This window comes from Pelophylax lessonae, assembly GCF_965119305.1.
Source record: "Pelophylax lessonae genome assembly, chromosome: 5".
Taxonomy (NCBI): Eukaryota; Metazoa; Chordata; class Amphibia; order Anura; family Ranidae; genus Pelophylax; species Pelophylax lessonae.
In genome coordinates, this window is record NC_138772.1 from 435,064,687 (window position 1) to 435,089,624 (window position 24,938).

Here is a 24,938-nt window from a genome sequence, read left to right on the forward strand (position 1 = left end):
TTCACTGGTGACTGTGAACGAAAATTAAGCCAAATTGAAAAGAAGTCCAATTAATGCCTGTCAAGGTGCAGAGAAAGTGCTCTTGTGCTATCCATTTTAGGGAGAGTCTATGTAAACACCACTTCACTTCCACCACTGCTTTCGTGTAGACAAACCAGCTGCTTACCAAACATACGATCCCACAAATATCTTAGAGATATCCTCTTAAGAGCCCCAGCTCACAGCGCCTATAGGTGAGCACAGCCAAACGACTCATGTGAAAGGAATCCAGGGAGAAAATACACTGCAGCAAGGAGATATACACATTGGTCAGAACCAGAAGGTTGAACTGATCAGGACACCAAGGAACCACTTGGGAGTGAGATGGGGCTCTTCTTAAGAGGATATCTCTGAACTCTTTTGATCCCCTTCGTGGTCACTGCAAGAGTAGCACAATGTTACTGTGGTAAAACTGTATTGCTCTGGTCACAATATGTTATATATATATTTAAATAAAAAAATCTACATCACACACATGCACATATACAGCTGCAAGAAAAAGTATGTGAACCCTTTGGAATGATATGGATTTCTGCACAAATTGGTCATAAAATGTGATCTGATCATCATCTAAGTCACAACAATAGACAATCACAGTCTGCTTAAATAACACACAAATAATGAAATGTTGCCATGTTTTTATTGAACACACCATGTAAACATTCACAGTGCAGGTGGAAAAAGTATGTGAACCCCTAGACTAATGACATCTCCAAGAGCTAATTGGAGTGAGATGTCAGCCAACTGGAGTCCAATCAATGAGATGAGACTGTAGGTGTTGGTTACAGCTGCCCTGCCCTATAAAAAAAACACACACCAGCTCTGGGTTTGCTTTTCACAAGAAGCATTGCCTGATGTGAATGATGCCTCGCACAAAAGAGCTCTTAGAAGACCTACGATTAAGAATTGTTGACTTGCATAAAGCGGGAAAGGGTTATAAAAGTATCTCCAAAAGCCTTGCTATTCATCAGTCCACGGTAAGACAAATTGTCTATAAATGGAGAAAGTTGAGCACTGCTGCTACTCTCCCTAGGAGTGGCCGTCCTGTAAAGATGACTGCAAGAGCACATCGCAGACTGCTCAATGAGGTGAAGAGGAATCCTAGAGTGTCAGCTAAAGACTTACAAAAGTCACTGGCAAATGCTAACATCCCTGTTAGCGAATCTACAATACGTAAAACACTAAACAATAATGGATTTCATGGGAGGATACCACAGAGGAAGCCACTGCTGTCCAAAAAAAACATTGCTGCATGTTTACAGTTTGCACAAGATGTTCCACAGCAGTACTGGCAAAATATTCTGTGGACAGATGAAACCAAAGTTGAGTTGTTTGGAAGAAACACACAACACTATGTGTGGCGAAAAAGAGGCACAGCACACCAACATCAAAACCTCATCCCAGCTGTGAAGTTTGGTGGTGGGGGCATCATGGTTTGGTGGTTTGGGGATGCTTTTCTGCATCAGGGCCTGGATGGATTGCTATCATCGAAGGAAAAATGAATTCCCAAGTTTATAAAAGACATTTTGCAGGAGAACTTAAGGCCATCTGTCTACCAGCTGAAGCTCAACAGAAGATGGGTGTTGCAACAAGACAATGACCCAAAGCATAGAAGTAAATCAACAACAGAATGGCTTAAACAGAAGAAAATACGCCTTCTGAAGTGGCCCAGTCAGAGTCCCGACCTCAACCCTATTGAGGTGCTGTGGCATGACCTCAAGAAAGCGATTCACACCAGAAATCCCAAGAATATTGCTGAACTGAAACAGTTCTGTAAAGAGGAATGGTCAATAATTACTCCTGACCGTTGTGCACGTCTGATCTGCAACTACAGGAAACGTTTGGTTGAAGTTATTGCTGCCAAAGGAGGTTCAACCAGTTATTAAATCTAAGGGTTCACATACTTTTTCCACCTGCACTGTGAATGTTTACATGGTGTGTTCAATAAAAACATGGCAACATTTCATTATTTGTGTGTTATTAGTTTAAGCAGACTGTGATTGTCTATTGTTGTGACAGATGATGATCAGATCACATTTTATGACCAATTTGTGCAGAAATCCATATCATTCCAAAGGGTTCACATACTTTTTCTTGCAGATGTATGTATGTATGTATGTATATATATATATATATATATATATATTTTTTTTTTTTTATACACGCTGATTACAGGAACACTATTTAATCAGGGTATAGTACCAAGTCAAGTAAACTCCTGGTCAGTTAAGTAGTAGAGGCGTTGTTAATCATTTTCAGCTGCTTTGATGTTAATGAAATAGGTGCACTAGATGAGCAACAATGAGATGACCTCCAAAAACAGGAATGGTTTTACAGGTGCAGGCCACTGACAATTTTTTTCACTAATCTTTTATGACTGTTTTTCACTAGTTTTGCATTTGGCTAGGGTCAGTGTCACTACTGGTAGCATGAAGAGTTACTTGGACCTTATAGAGGTTACACAGGCAGTCCAACTCCTCCAGGATGGCACATCAATACATGCCATTGCCAGGTTTGCTGTGTCTTCAAGCACAGTCAAGAGCATGGAGGAGATTCCAGGAGACAGGCAGTTATTCTAGGAGAAATGGACAGGGCCGTAGAAGGTCCACCCACCCAACCCATCAACAGGACCGGTATCTGCTGCTTTGTACACGGAGAAACAGGATAAGCACTGCCAGAACCCTAAAAAATTACGCCAGCAGGCTATTGGTGTTAATGTCTCTGACCCAGCAATCAGAAACAGACTTCATGAGGGTGGCCTGAGGGCCCCCGGTGCACTCTAGTGGGCCCTGTGCTTACTGACTGGCACCGTTGAGCTCTATTGGCATTTGCCATTGAACAAATTGGCAGGTCCGCCACTGGCACTCTGTGCTATTCACAGATCAGAGCAGGTTCACCCTGAGCACGTGACGTGAAATGGTCAGGAGAAGCCGTGGAGAACATTATGCTGCCTGTAACATCATTCAGCATGACCTGTTTTGGTGGTGGGTCAGTGATGGTCTGGGGAGGCATATCCATGGAGGAATGCCCAGACCCCTACAGGCTAGACAATGACAATCTGACTGCCATTAGGTATTGGGATGAAATCCTTGGTCCCATTGTCAGACCCTATGCTGGTGCAGTGGGTCCTGGGTTCCTCCTGGTGCACAGCAATGCCCGGCCTCATGTGGTGAGAGTATGCAGCCAGTTCCTGGAGAATGAAGGAATTGATACCATTGAATGGACTAGCCTGCTGCATCATTTTTTCACTTTAATTTTCGGGATGTCTTTGAATTCAGCCCTCTGTAGGTTGAGAATTTATTTCCAACAATGTGCATCCTTTCATTCCTAACACATTACCCAGTCCACATCAGTATAGATATCCAGCAGATATCCTGTCCTGTTAAACCGCTGCATGATCTTGGCCACCGTGCTGAAGCTCAGTTTCAGGGTCTTGCCAATTTTCTTATAGCCTAGGTCATCTTTATGTAGAGCAACAATTCTTTTTTTCAGATCCCCAGAGAGTTTTGGCATGAGGTGCTGTGTTGAACTTCCAGTGACCAGTATGAGAGTGTGAGAACGATCACACCAAATTTAACACACATGCTCCCCATTTACACCTGAGACCTTGTAACACATGACACCAGGGAGGGAAAATGGCTAATTGGGCCCAATTTGGACATTTTCACTTTTATTGCCAGCGGTTTAGACATTAATAGCTGTGTGTCGAGATATTTTGAGGGGACTGCAAATTTACAAGGTTATATACGTGTCATTTGTTCAGTGTTGTCACATGAAAAGATATAATAAAATCTTTACAATAAAATCTTTACAAAAATGTGAGTGGTGTACTGACTTTTGTGAGATACTGTATATACATTTTATTTATTTTTTACATACTGTCACCAATCAGTGTCCCTAAACACTGCCATACCAGCTAAATGCTGACATTGTTCTGCACCGCCTGTCCGCTCTCATCCGATCCCCAGGACGGATGGAAAATAGGCTGATGCCCCATTCAGCCATAGGGCTGAATGGGGCATCCGATCAGATCCGCCTAAAAAAACTGACAGGCGGATCTGATCGGACCGCCCGCGTGAAAGAGCCCTTTGGCCTAATGTTATGGAGAAAGATTTGCAAAATTTTATAACACATAGAAAAACACTTTTTTTCACTTCAAAATTTTCAGTCTGTCGTTTTTATTAGTAAAAAATAAAACCCCCAGTGGTGATTGCCACTGAAAGAAAGCTCTATTTGTGTATAAATAAAAATAAGAAATTTGTTTAGGTACAGCGTTGCATGACCGCGCAACTGTCATTCAAAGTGCGACAGCGCTGAAAGCTGCAAATTGGCCTGGCAGGAAGGAGGTGAAAGTGCCCGGTATAAAAGTAGCTAAATACCTAATCAGCATCATTTTATACATAAAGAAGTGGGTGGGCTTGGCATACTTTACAAGGCCATGACTCCCTGTCTACCACAATGGTTATTCTAGTTTATGCCTATGAACACCACTCTTGCTCTGTCGCATATTAACAGCGCCTGAATCTGTCTCCAGGGTAAAACACAATATCCACCCTTGGGAAGAAGCTTCCTTTGGGACAGAAAGCATCAATTTGCTAGCCTTGGGGACAGCCAGCAGCCTGATTAACTGCCAGAACAATAAAACATCAAATGCATTCATGTAATTTGCAGCCACACAACAGTACCAGATTAATTGTTCAGGTGACATACAAGAGCAGATTCCTTCAGTCTACAAAATACGTCAACAGATTTATGCTCCAATGTTAGGCATGTCTACAGAAGAGGAATCATTTATAAGCCATAGCAGACTGGAGTGTAATGTTTCAGGCTTTAACTAGACTACATTTAGAATGACACGCAACAGAATCCGATACAGAAATCTTTCATCAGCAACATGCAATTGTATCACCAGAATGATGCAGCAAATTCCTATGATGTTACTTGATGGAGATTAAAACTGCAATACCAGATAACATGTACACTGGTCTAATTTGTGAACATCAGCAAAAAAAAAAAAAAAAAAAAAAAAAAGAAGAAGGAAAAACCCTCCAAGTTAAGCAGCCATTAGGATTCACATTGACAAGCATTCTATTTAAATGGTGTGTTTTTATTGACACACACAAAACAGTGTTAGTGGAACTGCAGTGTTTGGCCTGCACTGTAATAGGACATGCTGCTTCCATAGAAAAGCAGCACAATGCAAAATCGGGTCAAATACAGCCTCTGAACAGCTATGAGTATTGCTCAACTGAAGTCATATGGATTTCGTGGACTTGCGTTTGATCATTTTGACTTACCGTAAAATCCATTTCTCTGATGTTCATTGACGGAGACAGCGCATGTCATTCTTGACCATTGGGTTATACTGCCCCCTTCAGGAGTAGGACACTAAGCATAAAAAACTTCTGGCTACACCAATGGGCAATCCCAGGGGGTATACTCCCTCTCGCTGCTATTGTCACTCAGTTTTGTTACAAGCAGTGTCAGGAGAATTATAACTCCAGAGAGCGGTGGACGCTGTGTGTCTGTCAATGAACATTAGAGAAATGTATTTTCCGTTAAGTCAAAAATCCCATTTTCTCTTTTATTCATTGATGGACACAGCTCCTGTCATTTTTGACCATTGGGACGTCCCAAAGCAGTGTCAAACATGGGGGGTAGGAAACCGCAAAAAAAAAAAATTCCAAGGCTAACCTGTAGCCAGCTGGGGCTCAACCAAAACTGGAGCCCACCTGAAAAAAAAAAAAAAAAACACACAACACACCCTTATAGAGGATCAGGTCTTCTTAACAGGAACCTGCAAAACCTTGCGGCCAAAAGAAGCATCTGCAGATGGCAACACATCCATTTTATAAAACTTTGTAAAAGTGTGCACTGACAACCAGGTGGCAGTCTTTCTGACGCCTAATGACGGAAGGCCCATGAGGCACTAAGGGTCCTAGTAGAGTGCGCCTTGACAGGAAAAGGAGGAACCTGACCCCTGATGGAATAGGCCTGAACCAACGCCTGTCTGATCCATTTGGAAATGGTCACAGAGGAAGCGGACAACCCTTTGTGTGGTCCATCCGTGAGCACAAATAGAGAGTCTGACTTCCTGAAAGACCCTGTAGCTGCCAGGTACACCCTAATTGTCTGGACCACATCCAAGGCATGCAAGGCAATTCCCGTCGGATGTTTAGGCCTGGAACACAGAGAAGGCAACACAATGTCTTCATTCAAATTAAAGTCAGAGTCCACCTTAGGAAGGAATGACGGACAGCGGCGAAGCACCACCTTATCCTTGTGAATCAACAAATAAAGTGAGCGTCAGGATAACGCCACCAGTTCCAACACCCTGCGCGCAGAAGTGATAGCCAACAAAAAAGGCCACCTTCTAGGACAGCATAAGCAGGGAAATCTTCCAAATATTTTCAAAGGGAGACTTCTGTAGAGCTGAAAGCACCAAATTACGATCCCAAGGAGACAACGGAGCCCACACTGGAGGAACCAAATGTCTGACACCCTGAAGAAAGGTACGCACCAGGGAGTGTGGCCAAATGTCGATGGAAAAAGAAGGCCAAGGCCGAGACCTGGCCCTTGATGGTACTCAAGGACAAATTCTGTTCAACCCTTCGTTGAAGGAAGGTTAAGAAAAAAGCCACTGAGAAGGAGCAAGGATGAACCCCAAGAGACAAACCTCTATCCTTTAACACCTAGCGTTCAACAGCCAAGCTGTCAAAGCCAGCGACTATAAAGCAGGATGGAAGATCGGTCCTTGGGACAGCAGATCCTACCTGAGAGGAAGCTTCCAAGGAATGTCGGCGGCCAGCTGCACTAGATCGGAGTACCAGGCCCGGCGAGGCCAGTCCGGTGCCACTAGGATGACCAGAATCCCTTCTGCCGCAATCCTGCGTAGGAGTCTGGGCAGAAGCTTGAGAGGAGGGAAGGCGTAGATCAGACAACACTGACCCTACAGGGCCACCAGCGCGTCTGTGGCTTCTGCCAGAGGATCCCTTGACCGAGCCACAAACCTCTGCACCAACAGATCCACCTCAGGGGTGCACAACTGGAGACACAGCTGATGAAACACCTCCGGATGAAAGGTGCCATTCCCCTTGGTCCAACGCCTGCCGACTGAGTTAATCCGTCTGCCAATTTTCCACTACAGGAATGTGTACGGCAGGGAGGGCTGGAACGAACCGTTCTGCTCACCTTAGAATGCCGGCTATCTCCAGAGCTGCCAAGGCACTTCTTGTGCCCCCTTGGGGATTGACATAACCCACGGGCGTGGCATTGTCCGACAGTGTGCACTGAGCATCCGTGAAGACGATCCGTCCAATGATCCAGACACAGTCGGATTGCTCAGAGTTCAAGGACATTGATCGGTTGTCTGGACTTTTCCATCGTCCAGATCCCCTGAGCAGAATGCTTGCCAAGGACGCTTTCCCAGCCGGACAGGCTGCCATCCGTGGTGACCACTGTCCAATACAAGGAGAGGAAGGATTTTCCCAGCAGAAGCGCGAAGCCACCATATCAATGGCTCCTTTGTTCCCCGACTCGGCTCGATCTGATTGCGTCCAAAGTCAGGTCCAAAAAGTCGAGCTTCGTGCATGAAAAATAGGGCAGACTTCTGAAAATTCTGAATCCAGCCGAACTCCCACAGAGTTTGTATTGTGATCCCCAGGTTCTCCACCAGAGCAGAGGGAGACTCCGCTCGCAGAAGGAGATAGTCCAAGTAGCCCAGAACCGCGATCCCCAGTTGGCGTAGCAAGGCTAGCACCATTGCCAACACTTTTGTGAAGACCCGAGGAGCGGAGGCAAGTCCAAAGGGTAACGCCAATGCATCTCTCCCACAGCAAAGCAGAGAAAATGCTGGTGACTGGCACATACTGGAATGTGAAGGACTATCCTTGATAGCTATAGAGGCAAAGAAATCCCAGACGCAGGGATGCCACCACCGTTCGAATGGACTCCCATTCTGAACCCGCACAAAGCAGTTTAGCGCCTTGAGGTCCAGGATTGGATGCACTTTGCCTTCCTTCCTGGGGACGGTGTACAGGTTTGAGTAAAAACCCTGAAAACGTTTCAAAGTCAGAACCATCACCCTTTGCAGGAACAGGTCTTGCACAGCCACATACAGACCTTGTACCGGTTGGAAGGAAAAAAACCTTGCCGGGGGACAAAAGCGAAACTCATTCTTGTAGCCGGACCAAATTAATTTGTGGACCCACCTTTTCTTGCACCAGGGAAGTCCACGGGTCCAGGAACCAGCAAAGACATCCCCCAACCCCCGACACGAGTGAGGGCGCACCTTCATGCAGAAGGAGCTTTGTCCATGGGTCAGGAGAAGCCCGCTCTCGGCTTACAAGACCAGGTTAGTTTGGACCCGCCCTGAAGGGCTTTGAGACATTGTCAGCCGACCCTGAGGGACGAAAAAACTTCTTATGAGCCAAGGAAGGAAGGTCCATGTCTACAGCAAGGTTCCTTGCCGTTAGAAGCCTGCGGAAGAAAGGTACTCTTCCCCCCTGTGAGACCTTTAATGATGTCAATCAGGGTAGCTCCAAACAGACAAGCTCCTTGAAAGGGAAGCTCAGTAAAGGCCTTTTTAGAAGTCTGGTCCACAGACCAGCATTTGAGCCAAAAGACACGCCAAAGAACCTCTGCTAAAACAAAGAGGCGAGCCATTAAGGGAGTCGCATCCAAAGAGGCATCACAGATAAACTGCAGTACCTGGACCAGCTGGTCTGCCAGCTCAGCAAAGGCAGGAGGGAGCGGTTCTCCCTCCAGGCCAAGGCGTAGGAGCTTAGCCCACTTAGTCAGAGTTTGCAACACTAGGGCAATGGTATATACTGGCCTCATTTCTGAACCAGCTAAGGTGTACATAAAGCAGGCCACAGCCTCTGCCTTCCAGTCAGCTGGATCCTTAAAGGCCGGGGACACTTCCACCGGAATCATGGTTGCCTTGTTTAATCTGGAGGGTCCACCACCGGTGGCACAGTCCACTTCCTAAGGAGGGACTCCTCATAGAGTTAACGCCTAGTAAAGTTCTTAGGAACACCCTTAGGGACGCTTTGGTCATCCCAACTATTTAGCGACAATTCTGCAAAAATAGGCAGGGAAAGGAAACACCTTACCGCTCTGGGTGGTTTGCGAGTGCCAAAGGGTACCTGCGCCTCTGTCGCAGCTCCAGCTGCATCCTCCATCTTCAGGGTTTCATGCACAGATACAATCAGTGCATCTACCAGCCCCTTTTCGTGCGCGGTTGCAGATGTAAAGGAATCATCCTTACTATCAGAGGATTTCAGGCACGTGGTCGCAGACCCAGCAGGGTGACCCACATCCGCAGCAGCCAAATCAGATTCAGGATCTGATGAGACAGATGAGGCAGGTGCTCTTTTTGCTAGCTTGTGGCCCGCAAGCCGCCTCCCCCCGGGACACAAGGACCACCATAAGTGCATGGATGGATGGTTGGGAGCAGGAGGGCCCCGCAGCTTCAGAGAGGGGATCAGGTGGGGAAACGTGCTCCAAAGTCTCCAGGGGGACCCCACAAAAAAGTGTAACACACTGCTAATGGACAACCTCCAACGTGCTGGCAGCACCACCAGGTCGCCAAGCACAAGGCACAGACCGATCCTCAGCAGAGAGGGAGAGGACCCCACCAGACTCACCATCCGTCGACACAGGCTCCTGCCACCGCCAGAAGAATCTGCACTACACCTGCAGCGATCAGGAAGCTAAATGATCCAGGATTCCGCACCAGGGGATAAGGAGGGGCTATCACCGACAAAAACGCCGCTCACAGGGCTCCACTGTCATGGCCGCTGCTATTTGCATTGGTAACCACAAGAAAATGGCCGCCGGACTACACAAACACGGCTGCTGTGCATATAAGCACACAGGCTACAACAAATTTTCGGCACCACAAGGTCACCAGCGACGCATAGCCCCAGCGCAGGACAAGGGACTTGGCAAGGGGGGGTGTCTGCAGGAAGTAGGGGACCGACCGTCTAAAGAAGGGGCCAATGTCGACCCCAAAACCCTCCAGGGGCAAAGGGGGGGACAGCTACTCACCATACCAGGAACCAGGTGGGCAACGCTCCAGAAAGATCGCCCTCTCCATCAAAATGGGGGGGGGGGCTGTTTGCCAGGAGGAATGTTGCGACTCCGGCTGAGGCCAGATCGTATGCAACCTCGCGAGACATTTAACTTGCAGGGCCAGCCCCGTCCAGTGAGGCTATATCACGGCTGACCTAGCGTGGAGCTGAAGCCTGCACGCGCTTGCTGGCCAGACTGGGGTGACCACTGGATCTAGATTATCCAGCCCCTCGCCCAGTCCGGCAGTTGATAGTAGATCTCACAGGAAAAATCCAGGAGGAAAAAATGGTCCATCTAAAAAATTTTGCCAGGACCAAAGATCCCAACAAGGAACTAGGTCCTTACTCCTGACTAGGCAGAAAAAAATGGAGTGACTATAGCAGGGAGAGGGAGTATACCCCCTGGGACTGCCCATGAGTGCAGCCAGAAGTTTTTCTGCCTGGTGTCCTACTCCTGTAGGGGGCAGTATAACCCAATGGTTAAGAATGACAGGAACTGTGTCCGTCAATGAACTAAAGAGAAATCGTTATTAGATAACCACTAAAGAAAAACTGCATTCCTTAGAAACCACAGTAAGACTAAAGGTTGCCATATGTGGACGAATATAAGGCCTCGTTTACACAACGTACATGCTTGCAAGGGCCAGGTTTTTCTGCACAGGAATACACAGGTGTTTTGCACATCTATATACAGGCAGTCGCATTCATATCAATCTGGAACGTAGCAGCTGCACAATTTGACATCAGAGCAGGTTCACAGCCCCGAACGCACACTGTCTGCATTGCGGGTCATGCACCTGCACCGATATCAAATTGGGAGCATCATCTGTGTCCGTGCAGCCCCTGCGTCCCAATTTACATGAACGGGACTGCCTGCACAGAACACATATGCATTGCTATGTGGGTAAACACGGCCCTCACATGGAAGTACACTGCAGCACACCCATGTGAAGGAGGCCTTAATATCACTCTCTATAAGAGAATTTTTGCTCTCCTCCCTTTGCAATTTTCGCTATCTCTCCCCCCCCCCCCCCCCCCATCACACACTACAAAGTCTAAAGCCTGGTACACACTATTGGTTTTTACCCGTTTTTTCCTGGGGGGGGAAAAAAAAAAACGGTCAGCTTCAGTTAGAGCCACTGTACTACAGATCCGACTTTAGTGCAGTGATCTCACCCACTGATCTGTTGTGTTCCAACAGCCGGTTGGCTGCTGGTTTTCCAGCATGCTCTTCTGACAGAAGCCGGTCAAATGGCCAGCTTCTGATGAACTGGCTGGCATACACACGGGCAAAACTTCCGGCTTTTTTTTTTTCTTAACCAGCTGATGTCGCACAGGGCTTTAGCAGCTTAAGTATGAGCATGGCCATGGACAGGCTGTTTTCTCGAAGACAGGATGACTTTTTTTTAAATATGCAATTTAAACAACCTTATTGCAAGCAGAATATAAAAACTTTCTAATGACTGGGATGACAGATAAAATGGAATATATTAGGCAAAATAATTCTGCAACTTTATAGTTTTTCACCAACAACTGAGATTACCCTGAAATCCATCCAAAACAACTGCCCAAAAGTTCCTACTGATTGTTTAGTTATGACATTTCAAATAACAAAAAAAAATGTCATTGTAACTTTAAAAAAAAAAAAAAAAATTAGTATTACACAGTGGCCCTTTCTGACAAGGGGAAGCAAAAAGGCAACCATAGGGCCATCATTAAATTGCATTGCTGAAATTTATATCTGCCAAGTATTATACTTTTAATTTATTTAACTTGGTCTTAAGAAAGGAAAATTATTTACCTGCATGATCTTCGTGGGGCTCCTCAGATGTCACTGTGTTTTGTTCTAAAAAACATAAAATAAATAAAATGTAAACGCAATTTTCCTAAATAAATCTTATGGCCAAGTGTTTACTGGAAAAGGCACCAAAAAGTTCCAAAAAGCTGTCCAAAAACTAGAATAAAGAAAGTTAATTCGAACATTTGTAAGTAAATTTTCATCACTACATTCAATGAGTTGATGAATGTGATTCGAAAGTACTTCAAAATTTTGTTTACTTTCAACATTCTCCCAACATGTTTCAAATAAAAACCATATTCACAGATTCAAATCTGTTCATTTGAAAATTTCCATCCTTCTCCCTTGAATTTTAGGTTACTGCGGTCAAAATCAAACGTTGATTTGATCTCACTAATGGTTAGGAAAAAAAAAAGTAAAATAAACATTCCTAAAACAAAAGTTTTCAAACCAAATTCTTCTAGTGTATGTCCAGCCTTAGAAGCTAACCTGGAAGTACTGTTCGATTGACCTACACGACAAATGAGTAAAAAAGGGTGAGTCCAGGATGATCTGGGAGTTGTGGATGATTACCGGCAAAGCAATACTAAAGGGTTGGTATGCACACACAAGTTTATGCTTGCATATAAAGATACAAGCATTTTTTAAAATTTGTCAAAATTTTGCTTTTTTGACTGAGATTTAAGAGACAAGGGGGCACTCTGTACCTGGAGGAAGAGAGGTTTAGCTTCTGCATATGGAAAGGCTTTTTCACATAACCTCTGAGTAAATATGGAATAGTGTTCCACCGGAACTGGATAGCCAATACTCAGTCATGTGTGTGTGTGTGTGTGTGTGTGTGTGTGTGTGTGTGTGTGTGTGTGTGTGTGTGTGTGTGTATATATTATATATATATATATATATATATATATATATATATATATATATATATATATATATATATATATATATATAATTGGATTTTTGTAGAACTTTTTTCTGCCTATGCCTATGGGCAGTCCCAGGGGGTATACCCTCTCTACCTGCTATAGGATGTCAGTTTTGTATCAAAGCAGTGTCAGAAAAGAATACCAACCCAACTCAAATAGAGGGACGGGCACTGCGTCCATCAAACTCACAGAAAAGGATTTTACGGTAAGACAAAAATCCAATTTTCTCTATCCTTCATTGACAGGCGCAGTCTCTGATCTTCATATCAGTAGGGACATCCCAAAGCAGTGCCATAAAAATGAGGGGTGGGAACAGCAGAAAAATAATTCCCCAATGCTAAACCATAGCCAACCAGGCAACATAGGACTCATCAGAACAACAAGATGAGGCCCACCTGAAAAAACCTTAAACACCCTCAAGGGAGACTAAAACACCCTTAAACGGCAGCCTGCAAAACTTTGCGGCCAAAAGAGGCATCTGCAGATGCCGCCACATCCACCCTGTAAAACTTTGCGCCTTAACAGGGAAAGGTGGAACCTGACTCTTAATTGATAAGCCTGCACAACTGTGTCTAATTCATCTGGAAATAGTCGCAGTAGACGCAGACAGCCCTTTCCTTGTGCAATTCGTGAGTACAAAGAGCGAATCTGACTTTCGAAAAGACTCAGTAGTCGCCAAGTACACTGAGTGCCCGAACCACATCCAAAGTATGTAGTGCAATTTCCTTAGGATGTTTAGGCTTGGGAAACAAAGAGGGTAACACGAGGTCCTCATTTAAGTGAAAACTTGAAACCAGCTTCGGAAGGAAGGACAGATCCGGATGAAGTACTACTTTATTCCTGAGAACTACTAGAGAGGGAAAACGACAGGACAACGCCGCCAGTTCCGATACCCTGCGCGCAGAAGTAATAGCCACCAAAAAGGCCACCGTCTGGGAAGAGGTAAGCAGAGGAATCTCCCGAATACTTTCAAAAGAAGGTTTCTGGAGAACCGACAGCACCAAATTAAGGTCCCAATGTGGCAACGGAGGTCGCACTGGAGGTGCCAAGTGTCGCACCCCCCTGGATAAAGCTACACACCAAGGAATGGGTGGCTAGTGGCCTTTGGAAGAAAATTGCCAAGGCCGAAACCTGACCCTAGATAGTACTCAAGGCTAACACTTGATCAACTCCCCGTTGAAGGAAAGCCCAGATCCGAGCCACCCTGTAAGAGACAGTGGGAACCCCAAGAGACTCACACCACGCAATATACAACTTCCATGTACGATGATAGATCTTCCTAGAAGTCGCTTTAAGCAGAGCAGGAATCACCGAAGCAGACAAACCCCTGTCCTTCAGCACCAGGCTTTCAACAGCCAAGCCGTCAAAGCCAGCGACTGTAAAGCAGGATGGCAAATTGGCCCTTGAGACAGTAGATCCTCCCTGAGAGGAAGTCTCCAAGGAGCATCTGCATTCCGCCTCGATCCTGCGAAGAAGTCTTGGCAGCAACTTGAGAGGAGGAAAGGCATACATCAGCTAATACTGACCCCACTGGGCCACCAGCCCGTCTGTGGCGTCTGCCAGAGGGTCCCAGGAGCGGGTCACAAATCATTGCACTTTTTTGTTGATCCGGGACGCCAACAGATCTAAATCTTGAGTGTCTCAACGAAGGCGCAACTGCTGGAACACCTCCGGATGGAGAGACCATTACCCTTGATCCAAGGTCTGTCGAGGAAATCCACCTACTAATTTTCCACTCCTGGAATATGAACAGCGGAGAGAGCTGGAACAAAGCATTCCGCCCATCGGAGGATGCCGGCCACTTCCAAGGCTGCAAGGAAACTTTTGGTGCCCCCTTGGTGATTGACATAAGCCACGGACGTGGCATTGTCTGACTGAATACGCACTGGACAACCCCAAAGGTACTCGGTCCAGTGGACTAGGCAAAGCCGGATCGCTCTCAGCTCCAGTGGATTTATCGGTAACCTCAATTCTTCCAGGGACCAGACTGCTTGAGCAAATAACCTTCCGAGAACCCCTCCCCACCCGGACAGACTGGCATCCGTGGTGACCATTGTCCAATATATAGGAAGGAAGGATTTCCCTTGTTTGAGCATCGGGGACCGAAGCCACCAGATCAGGGACTCCCTGGTCACCTGGCTCAGCTGGATCTGATTGTCCAGGGAATTTTGATTTTTGTTCCATTTGAGAAGGATTCCCATCTGGAGGATTCTCGTGTGGAATTGAGCGAAGAGGACCGCCTCGAAGGATGACACCATCAGTCCTAGAGCTCTCATACAGGTCCAAAGGGACGACCATTTTCTGGAAAGCAACAGATGAATCACAGTCTGTAGTTTTTCTGGGGGAAGAAACACCCTGGCTGCGGACGAGTCCAAAGTCAGGCCCAGATATTCCAGTCTCATGGAAGGGACCAAGGACGACTTCTGAAGGTTCAGAATCCAACCGAATTCCTCCAGAGCTCTCATGGTGATCTCCAAATTTGTCACCAGCACTGTGGGAGACACCGCATAGAGAAGCAGATCATCCAGGTAACCCAGGACCTATATCCCCCATGGTCATAACAGCGCCAAGACCTATATCCCCCATGGTCATAACAGCGCCAAGACCAGAGCCAAGACCTTTGTGAAGACCCAAGGAGCAGAGGCGAAACCAAAGGGTAACGCCACAAACTGATAATGATCCTCTCCCATGGCAAAGCGCAGAAACCGTTGATGTCCTGCACATATTGGGATGTGAAGGTAGGCATCTTTAATGTTTATGGAGGCCAGGAAATCCCCCTGATGTAGGGAAGCACCACCATGCGAATGGATTCCATCTTGAATTTTTTAACTCGCACAAAGCAATTCAGTGCCTTCAGGTCCAGGATTGGACGCACCTTTCCTTCCTTCCTGGGGACCGTAAACAGGTTTGAATAAAAGCCCTGAAAACGTTCCGCACACGGAACCGGACCAACTATTCCCTGTTGAACCAGGTCCTGTACAGCCCCAAAGAGAGCCTGTAAGCAATTCGGGGACAGTCTCACATTGGAAGAAAGAACCTTACCAGTGGGACGGATCGAAACTCGACCGTATGACCTTGTTAACCCAATAGTCTTGTATCCGGGATAGCCACAGGTCCGGGAACAGGCACAGACGTCCCCCCCACCCCTGATACAGGTGAGGGCGCACCTTCAGGCAGAAGGGGCCTTGTCCTCAGGTCTGGAGAAACTCGATTTTTGTTTGCCAGACTAGGGTCGCTTGAAACCACTCGAGGGGGCCTTGAAGAACTTTGCCTTATCGACTGACCCTGTGGGACGAAAAAAACTTAAGTGCTGAAAAGGAGGGGCCCCGTCTGCGACACGGGTCCTTATCCATGTTAACCTGTGGGAGAAAGGTATTCTTACCCCATGTGAGACCTTTGATAATATCATCCAGGGTAGCGCCAAACAGGCGATCTCCTTGAAAAGGCAGATCAGTCAAGGCCTTCTTTGAAATCTGATCCGCAGACCAGCACTTTAGCCAAAGTATATGCTGGAGGACCACTGCCGAAATGGACAGTTGCCCCAGCGCGGCATCGTAAAAAAAATTGCAGCCCCTGCATCAACTGGTCCAACAGCTCCACAAAGGCAGGGGGAAGTGGTTTCCCCTCCCAGTCATGGTGTAGCATCCTAGCCCATTCAGTCAAGATTTGCGAGACAATGGCAACCGTAAACACCGGTCTTCGTGCAGACCCCACCAGGGAGTACATATTTCGGGCCACAGACTTCGCCTTTCTATCCACCAGATCCTTAAAGGACGGGGAATCCTCCACTGGGATCATGGTCGCTTTATTCAGTCTTGAGACCTGGAGGGTCCACCGTAGCTGACACAGTCCACTTCTTTATAAGGGACTCCTCAAAAGGGGTAGCATCTAGAAATCCGCTACGATACGGGTGGTCCCATTCTTTTTTGAGCATGTTGTCAAAATACGCGGGAAAGGGAAAAACCATTGCCACGTGGGATGGCTTGTGAGTGTCAAACGTAACGTGCGCCTCATTCGCAGTCGTAGCTGCGTCCGCCATATTTAGGGTCTCACCCACCGATACAACCAGTGCGTCCACCAGCGCCTTTTCTTGCGTGGTGGTGGAGGTAGAGAGGTCATCCTCACTATCAGAGGAGACAGGTCGCGAGGTAGTAGACCTGGCAGGGAGACCCACGTCTGCGGTGCCTGAATCAGATTCAGAATCTGACATATCAGATTAGGCAGGGGTAGGCGGTTGGCAGCTCACCCTTTAAAGGCCACCTCCACCTGGGACACAAGGGATTCCAAGATTGCTGAAAGTGCACCTACGGTTAGCTGGGATCCAGGGTGCCCTGCGCCTCCTTGAGGGGGTCAAGTGGGGACACTTGTTCTGCAGGTTCCATGTTGCACAAGGGGAACCTGCCATCAAAAAAGTTGAGAAAAATTTATTTTTTCTTCTAAGAACGTCCCACCGCACTACAGCATCCGCAAGAGGTCAGGCAACGCACACTGAAGACCCCCCCCCCCCCCCGGACTCACCACCCTTCACCAAAGATGCACCAGGAGGCCCAAAACATCTGCACAGCATGTGTCTGCAGCAATCTCGATCCACAGAGAAAGATCTGAGTATTAGCACTAGGGTATAGGGAGGGACTCCCCAGAAAAAAGGCCTCTAGGAACTCCCAGAACATGGCTGCCAGTAATTCTCAATAGAAATCCACTGCAAAATGGCCGCCAGGGGTACCAATATGGCCGCCGAATCTTGTAGAGAACATGGGCTACAAGAAAATGACGGCCCTGCGCAGCCTGTGGAGCTACTGAAGGCCTTTGAGGAGACCCCCCAGCCTCCTTGACGCGACGGACAGGAAAGGGGGCCCTGAGAGTGACAGGTAACCCCCCCTCCGTACGATCCTTCGTTGTCGGAGGCGCCGCAGCCCCCCTTTGCCCCCTTGAAGATCAGTCCCAGCCCCCGGGAGTAGTTACAATCGTCCGATAGCCGCAGTGGTGAGGAGGGGGGCAGGTAGGTGGGGGGGTTTGCGTGACAGGACAGATGGGAAACCGGGGTTGTAAGGGTCCGACGGTCCTAGGGAGGGGCCCGCGTCCACACCAAAATCCGCCAGGGGAAGACATTTACTCACCATACCAGGAACCGGCGGGCGCCATCTCTTGACAGAGCCCATCTACGCCGAAGTAGGGGGGCTGTCAGGCCAATAGGAACGCTGCGACTTGGGCCTAGACCTCGGTCGTATGCAATCTGGAGAGACGTTTAACTCACGGGGCCAGTCCCCGTCCGGTGGGACTATGCCGCTGCCGACCTAGCGTGGAGCTGGGGTCTGCAAGCGCTCACTGGCCAGCTGGGGTGACCACTGGATCTATATATCCAGCCCGTCGCCCAGATCCGGCTTAGTTGCTTGTAGATCTCACAGGAAAAAAATCTGGAGAAAAGCTAGCTAGAAAAAAAAAACCTTTGCCAGGACCAGAGATCCCAGCAAGGAACTAGGTCCTTACTCCTGACTAGGCAGATTAAAACTGACATGCTATAGCAGGGAGAGATGGTATACCACTGGGACTGCCCATAGGCATAGCCAGAACTTTTTCATGCCTAGTGTCCTACTCCTGTAAGGGGCATTATAACCCTCCGTCAATGAACGAAAGAGAAAAAAAAAAAAAATTATCTATCTAATGACTACAGTGATTGGACACATAGGTTCCTTTCAGACAGGGCGGACTCCATCCAGATCAGCAGGGAATCCGCTCACACATCCCCTGCTGATCAAAGTAGAGGAGGTGGATGACACATCCGTGCCCATTCAGTTTATGCAGAGCAGACATGGACAGAGCCTGATCTGCTCTATAGGCAGCAGGGTGTAAATGGACTCTGCTGTCCATTTACACCCGACTACTCTCTCATCTGATCAGCTTAAACGTAAAAAGGACTTCTTTCTTTTGCAAACCAGATCAGATACGGCGGTAGAGGGATGTAAATCGACTTGTGCCTTGCAAAGGGATGTAAATTAACTTGTGTCTGTCCATAGGGGTGAATGGACTATCCAATTATCAGGTCCACCTGAAAAACTGACAGGCGGACATGATTGGACCCGCCATGTGAAAGGGGCCTTAGAAAGGGCTTCTTTCTTCATATATGTGGGATACATAGAGGGATGTGGGAGAGAAGGAAGGGTCAGAATGTGCTGCTGGGGTGGGCCATTAGGAGAAACTTGTTTTTTGCCCTGCATGGGCATGGCACAGATTTACTTTAGGGAATTTTTCACTTTCCATAAGCAAAAAAAAAAAAAAAACAGAAAAAAAAAAAAAAAAAAACTTGTGACTGGGAGCTAAGGCAGGGTTTCCTTTGCTCATAAAAGCTGAATAAAAAAGCAGCGGAAAGGCAAATATGTGTTGCTTAGGGGGCACATGGGTGCATTAAGAAAAACCTCAGTAGTGGCCATTTAAGGATCGTCATATTAAGAAAGCTTCAGTAAGCCAAAAGCAGAAATAGTAAATTCTGCAGTCCGACTTTACTATGAAGTGGAACAGCTGGTTGCTGTCTAAATATCTCTGCATCAGATCAATGAAACAGTTGTGCAGGGTGCTTATGTGAAAATGTCAGATTGTGTATAAAGTTCAATTTCAATGCGTTTCAGACAATATGCTTAAAAAGTCAGAAGAGATGCTGGGAGTTATTAGTACAGGCTTACATGACTACTGTCAGGAGGAAAATAGTCAACTTTTCAGACAACTTAACTTGAAATGAGATTATATATATATATATATATATATATATATATATATATATATATATATATATATATATATATACATACACATATACATATACACACACATATATATACACACAATTACCATAAGTATTGTGACGCCTGCCTTTACAGGCACATGAACTTTAATGCCATCCCAGTGTTAGACAGTAGGGTTCACTATTGAGTTGGCCCACCCTTTGCTGCTATAACAGCTTCAACTCTTCTGGGAAGGATATTCACAAGGTTTAAGAGTGTGTCTATGGGAATGTTTGACCATTCTTACAGAAGCGCATTTGTAAGGTCAGGCACTGATGCAGACTAGAAGGCCTGGCCCTCAGTCTCCGCTCTAATTCATCCCAAAGGTGTTCTATCAGGTTGAGGTCAGGACTTTGAGCAGGCCAGTCAAGTTTTTTCACCCCAAACTTGCTTATTCATGTTTTTATGGACCTTGCTTTGTTCACTGGTGCACAGTCATGTTGGAACAGGAAGGGCCATCCCCAAACTGTTCCCACAAAGTTGGGAACATAAAATTGTCCAAAATGTCTTGATATGCTGACGCCTTAAGAGTTCCCATCACTGGGACTAAGGGGCCAAGTCCAACCCCTGAAAAAAAATAAAAATAAAAAAACAACAACAACCCCACACCATAATCCCCCCTCCAACAAATGATTTAGACCAGTGCACAAAGCAAGGTCCATAAAGAAATGGGATGAGCAAGTTTGGGGTGGAGGAACTTGACTGGCCTTCACAGAGTCCTGACCTCAACCTGAGTGTACAACTTGTATAACCGTGTACATTTGCTGTCCCCTCAAAATAACAACACACAGCCATTAAGGTCTAAATCGCTGGCAACAAGAGTACACCCATAATTGAATATGTCCAAATTGGACCCAAAGTGTCAATATTTTGTGTGGCCACCATTATTTTCCAGCACTGCCTTAACCCTCTTGGGCATGGAGTTCACCAGAGCTTCACAGGTTGCCACTGGAGTCCTCTTCCACTCCTCCATGATATCATCACAGAGCTGTTGGATGTTAGAGACCTTGCGCTCCTCCAACTTCCATTTGAGGATGCCCCACAAATGCTCATTAGGGTTTAGGTTTGTAGACATGCTTGGCCAGTCTGTCACCTTTACCCTCAGCTTCTTTAGCAAGGCAGTGGTGGTCTTGTCTTGTTTGGGGTCGTTATGTTGGAATACTGCCCTGTGGCCCAGTCTCCGAAGGGAGGGGATAATGTTCTGTTTCAATATTTCACAGTACATGTTGGCATTCATGGTTCCCTCAATGAACTGTAGCTCCCCAGTGCTGGCAGCACTCATGCAGCCCCACCATGACACTCCCACCATGTTTGACTGTAGGCAAGACAGACTTGTCTTTGTACTCCTCACCCGGTTTCCGCCACACACGCTTGACACCATCTGAACCAAATACGTTTATCTTGGTCTCATCAGATCACAGGGGTTTGACCCCTACTGAAGAAGTCGAACGCCCACAAGTGCATGACAATAGGCGTCTAGGGGGCAGGGACTCCAGACGGACGAGATCTGGCAGCAGCACAGGAGAGCCTCCTGCGTCTCCCTTCTTATCATACAGTGCCTCCTCCAGCCCGCACAGCTTAACGTGCAATCAAATGTGAGTGTATTTCTGCCTAAAAACAGAGCATTAGATCTCCCTATTTTCTTATTCTCTGACCATACGCGGAGACCTGGATTACTGAATGTGAAGACAGAATCTTGTATCAGCCTGCACAGTGTCCTAGGATTTCTTGATGTGGCAACATGACCTGACATACCTCCCTTATTCATTTAGCGTTGTTTGACCCAGTGGTAAAACACGGGTCAAAACCTAAGGTGAGATCTATAATTGGTTGTGGGATTACGAGCACCTACCGCATCCACTTTTGTGACTTTTATGGTCACTGAAGAGACTGTGTGGTTGCACTTAAAGCGGAGTTCCGGGCACAAAATCGGTATTTTTTTTTTGTGTGCCCCTCCGCTAGCTACACATAACCTGAAAAGGAATTGGATAGTTTTTTTTTTTTGTATACTCACCTTGTAATCGAAGATCGTAAATACTCACCTCAGGGTACTTCCTCCTCCAGCGCCGAGGCTCACCCCGTCACTTCCTGCCTCGCGATGATTCATGGGAGCTGAACGTCATCGCTCCCAGGAATCAATGCGACTGCACCGGCCCCGCACGTCACTTCCGGGCGACGCCGCATTCCCCTGCTAAACAGCTTCTGGGCATGCCCAGAAGCGGTTTAGGAATGCGGCGCCGGAAGTGATGAGAGGGGCCGGTGCGGCGCATTCTGGGAGAAGAAGACGCGGAAGAAGACACCGAAGAGGACCGCGCCGGCTTCAGCTGCCCACAAGAGAGATGGAAACGCTGTGGAAGAAATTTTCAAAGTAAGTATTTCTTCTAAAAGGTAAGTGCGAACCGGGACAGATCAGAGGCTAGCCATTGTGGAATGTGCTAGCCCTGACTGTCCCAGGGGTATGTTCGTTAAAAAATGAGATCTGTCCCCGGAACTCCGCTTTAACAGTGTGATCTACTATCCATGCTTTCTCCACTGGACTAGCACTGAGCACCTAATTTCCTGCTTTACGGATCCTATATTTAATGTGTGGTTTTTGCTAATTTGCACATTCATTTGATGTGGTCACACTAAAGTATACACTATTATTGTGGTAGCACTTTACACGTGGTAATTCAGTATACCTGTGTTTTACCCAATTGTATATATTTTTTGCGTTTATGTTAGGTATACATCAATTTATGATGGGAGCACTTTACTAGTATATATTTATAGCAATATTTGTTTTTGATTTGCAATAGTATATTGGATACATATTTTGCACATATCATTTTTGCTTGTTGCACCTTATTGGGATCAGTGGTGCTGTATCACTTTATTTATTCATCAGATCACAGGACATGGTTCCAGTAATCCATGTCATTCGTCTGCTTGTCCCCAGCAAACTGTTTGCGGGCTTTCTTGTGCATCATCTTTAGAAGAGCCTTCCTTCTGGGACAACAGCCATGCAGACCAATTTGATGCATTGTGCGGCGTATGGTCTGAGCATTGCTGCAGCATTCATACATGGACCATGGCGAGGCCTGTTCTGAGAGAAACCTGTCCTGTTAAACCGCTGTATAGGCCACTGCGCTGCAGCTCAGTTTCAGGGTCTTGGCAATTTTCCTATAGGTTAGGCCAGCGTTTCTCAACTCCGGTCCTCAGGGCACACTAACAGGCCAGGTTTTCAAGAAAACTGAAATACATCACAGGTGATATCATTTGCTGCTCATTGATTGCAGTAGTCTAGTCTGCATCTCCCCAGGTAATACTTAAAATCTGGCCAGGTAGTTTGCCCTGAGGATCGGAGTTGAGAAACACTGGGTAGAGCAACAATTCTTTTTTCAGATCCTCAGAGTTCTTTGCCATGAAGTGCCATGTTTAACTTCCAGTGACCAGTATGAAAGAGTGAGAGTGATAACACCAAATTTAACACACCTGCTCCCCCCATTCACACCTGAGACCTTGAAACACTAACAAGTTACATGACACCGAGGGAGGGAAAATAGCCGATTTGGTCCAATTTAGACATTTTCACTTAGGGGTGTACTCATTTTTGTTGCAAGCAGTTTAGACATTAATGGCTGTGTGTGGAGTTATTTTGAGGGAACATACATAAATGGATTTTTGTAAAATCTTACCGTAAAATCCTTTTCTCTTAGCTCATCGACAGACGTAGTCCTCGGTGATACACCACCTTCGGGTTATGTTACCTCCGCAGGAGCAGGACTAGACAGGAAATTAAAAAGCTCTGGCCACACCCTAGGGGCAGTCCCAGAGGGTATATCCTCTCTCTCTCTGCCTCAGCAAATCAGTTATGTGAAAAAGCAGTGCTTAGAGAATTTAACCCAACCCAACTCCAAAACAGAGGGGCGGGGACTACGTCTGTCGATGAGCTAAGAGAAAAGGATTTTACGGTAAGATTTTACAAAAATCCATTTTTCTCTAGCGCTCATCGACAGACGTAGTCCTCGGTGATACACCACCTTCGGGACGTCCCAGAGCAGTATCACAACTGAGGGGTGGGAAAATGGAAATCAAATCCCAATCTAGAAGGCCCAACCGGTGCCAACTAGAAGTTTACAATAATCATCCTTAATGATGAGACTCAACAAAACAATTTTCAAACAGAAAAAAACCCTCGAGGTAGACCACCGGTCTCCTCAAATTGCGGCCTGCAAAACCTTGCGGCCAAATGAGGCATCCGCCGATGCCGTCACATCAATTTTATAGAATTTAGTAAAGGTATGTACCGACGACCAAGTGGCCGCCTTACATACCTGGACCACTGACGCCTGATGGCGAAAGGCCCAGGAAGTACTGAGCGCTCGAGTGGAGTGTGCCCTAACAGGGAACGGAGGACTCTGACCCTTAATAGAATAAGCCTGTACCACCGTTTGTCTAATCCATTTGGCAATGGTCGCGGCAGATGCAGGCAAACCCTTACTGGGGCCATCCGTGATCACAAAAAGTGAATCCGTCTTACGGAATGATTCCGTAGCTTTCAGGTATACCCTGATTGCCCGAACCACATCCAAGGAATGCAACGCATGTTCCCGATGATGCTTGGGCTGAGGACACAAGGAAGGTAGTACAATATCTTCATTCAGATGAAAATCTGAAACCACCTTAGGAAGAAAAGATGGCTTAGGATGAAGTACTACCTTATCCCTATGAATCACTAGGTATGGGGACTGGCATGATAATGCAGCCAGTTCTGACACCCTGCGAGCAGAAGTAATAGCCACCAAGAAGGCCACCTTCTGGGATAAAGTAAGCAAGGGAATCTCCCTGATGTTTTCAAAGGGAGGTTTCTGTAGAACCGACAAAACCAAATTAAGATCCCAGGGCGGTAAGGGCGCGCGGACTGGAGGAGCCAGGTGCCGCACCCCCTGGATGAAATTCCGCACCAAGGATTTGGTAGCTAAAGGTTTCTGAAAGAAGATTGCTAATGCTGAAACTTGACCCTTGATGGTGCTCAAGGCTAGCTTCTGCTCAACCCCTTGTTGCAAAAAGGCCAATATTCGAGACACCGAATAGGTACGTGGAGGAAATCCTAAAGATTCGCACCACGCAATGTAAGTCTTCCATGTGTGATAATAGACTTTGCTGGAAGTCGCTTTCCTTGCTTTAATAAGGGTAGGAATGACTGAAGTAGACAAACCTCTGTCCTTCAGTACTTGGGTCTCAATGGCCAGGCCATTAAAACCAGCAACTGTAAAGCACGAAGGTAAATAGGTCCTAGAGACTACAGACACTCCCTGAGACGAAGTTCCCACGGAACGTC

The 24,938-nt window shown here is 46.7% G+C and overlaps 1 protein-coding gene across 1 annotated transcript in view; it reads right to left on the minus strand.

The window, feature by feature from the left end:
- ASPH (aspartate beta-hydroxylase) overlaps positions 1 to 24,938 on the minus strand; it is a 396,229-nt gene that overhangs the window by 187,885 nt on the left and 183,406 nt on the right. The window contains exon 14 of the mRNA XM_082258996.1: positions 11,914 to 11,958. Within this exon, the coding sequence (XP_082115122.1) occupies positions 11,914 to 11,958 (45 nt within the window). The remainder of the gene's footprint in view (positions 1 to 11,913; positions 11,959 to 24,938) is intronic.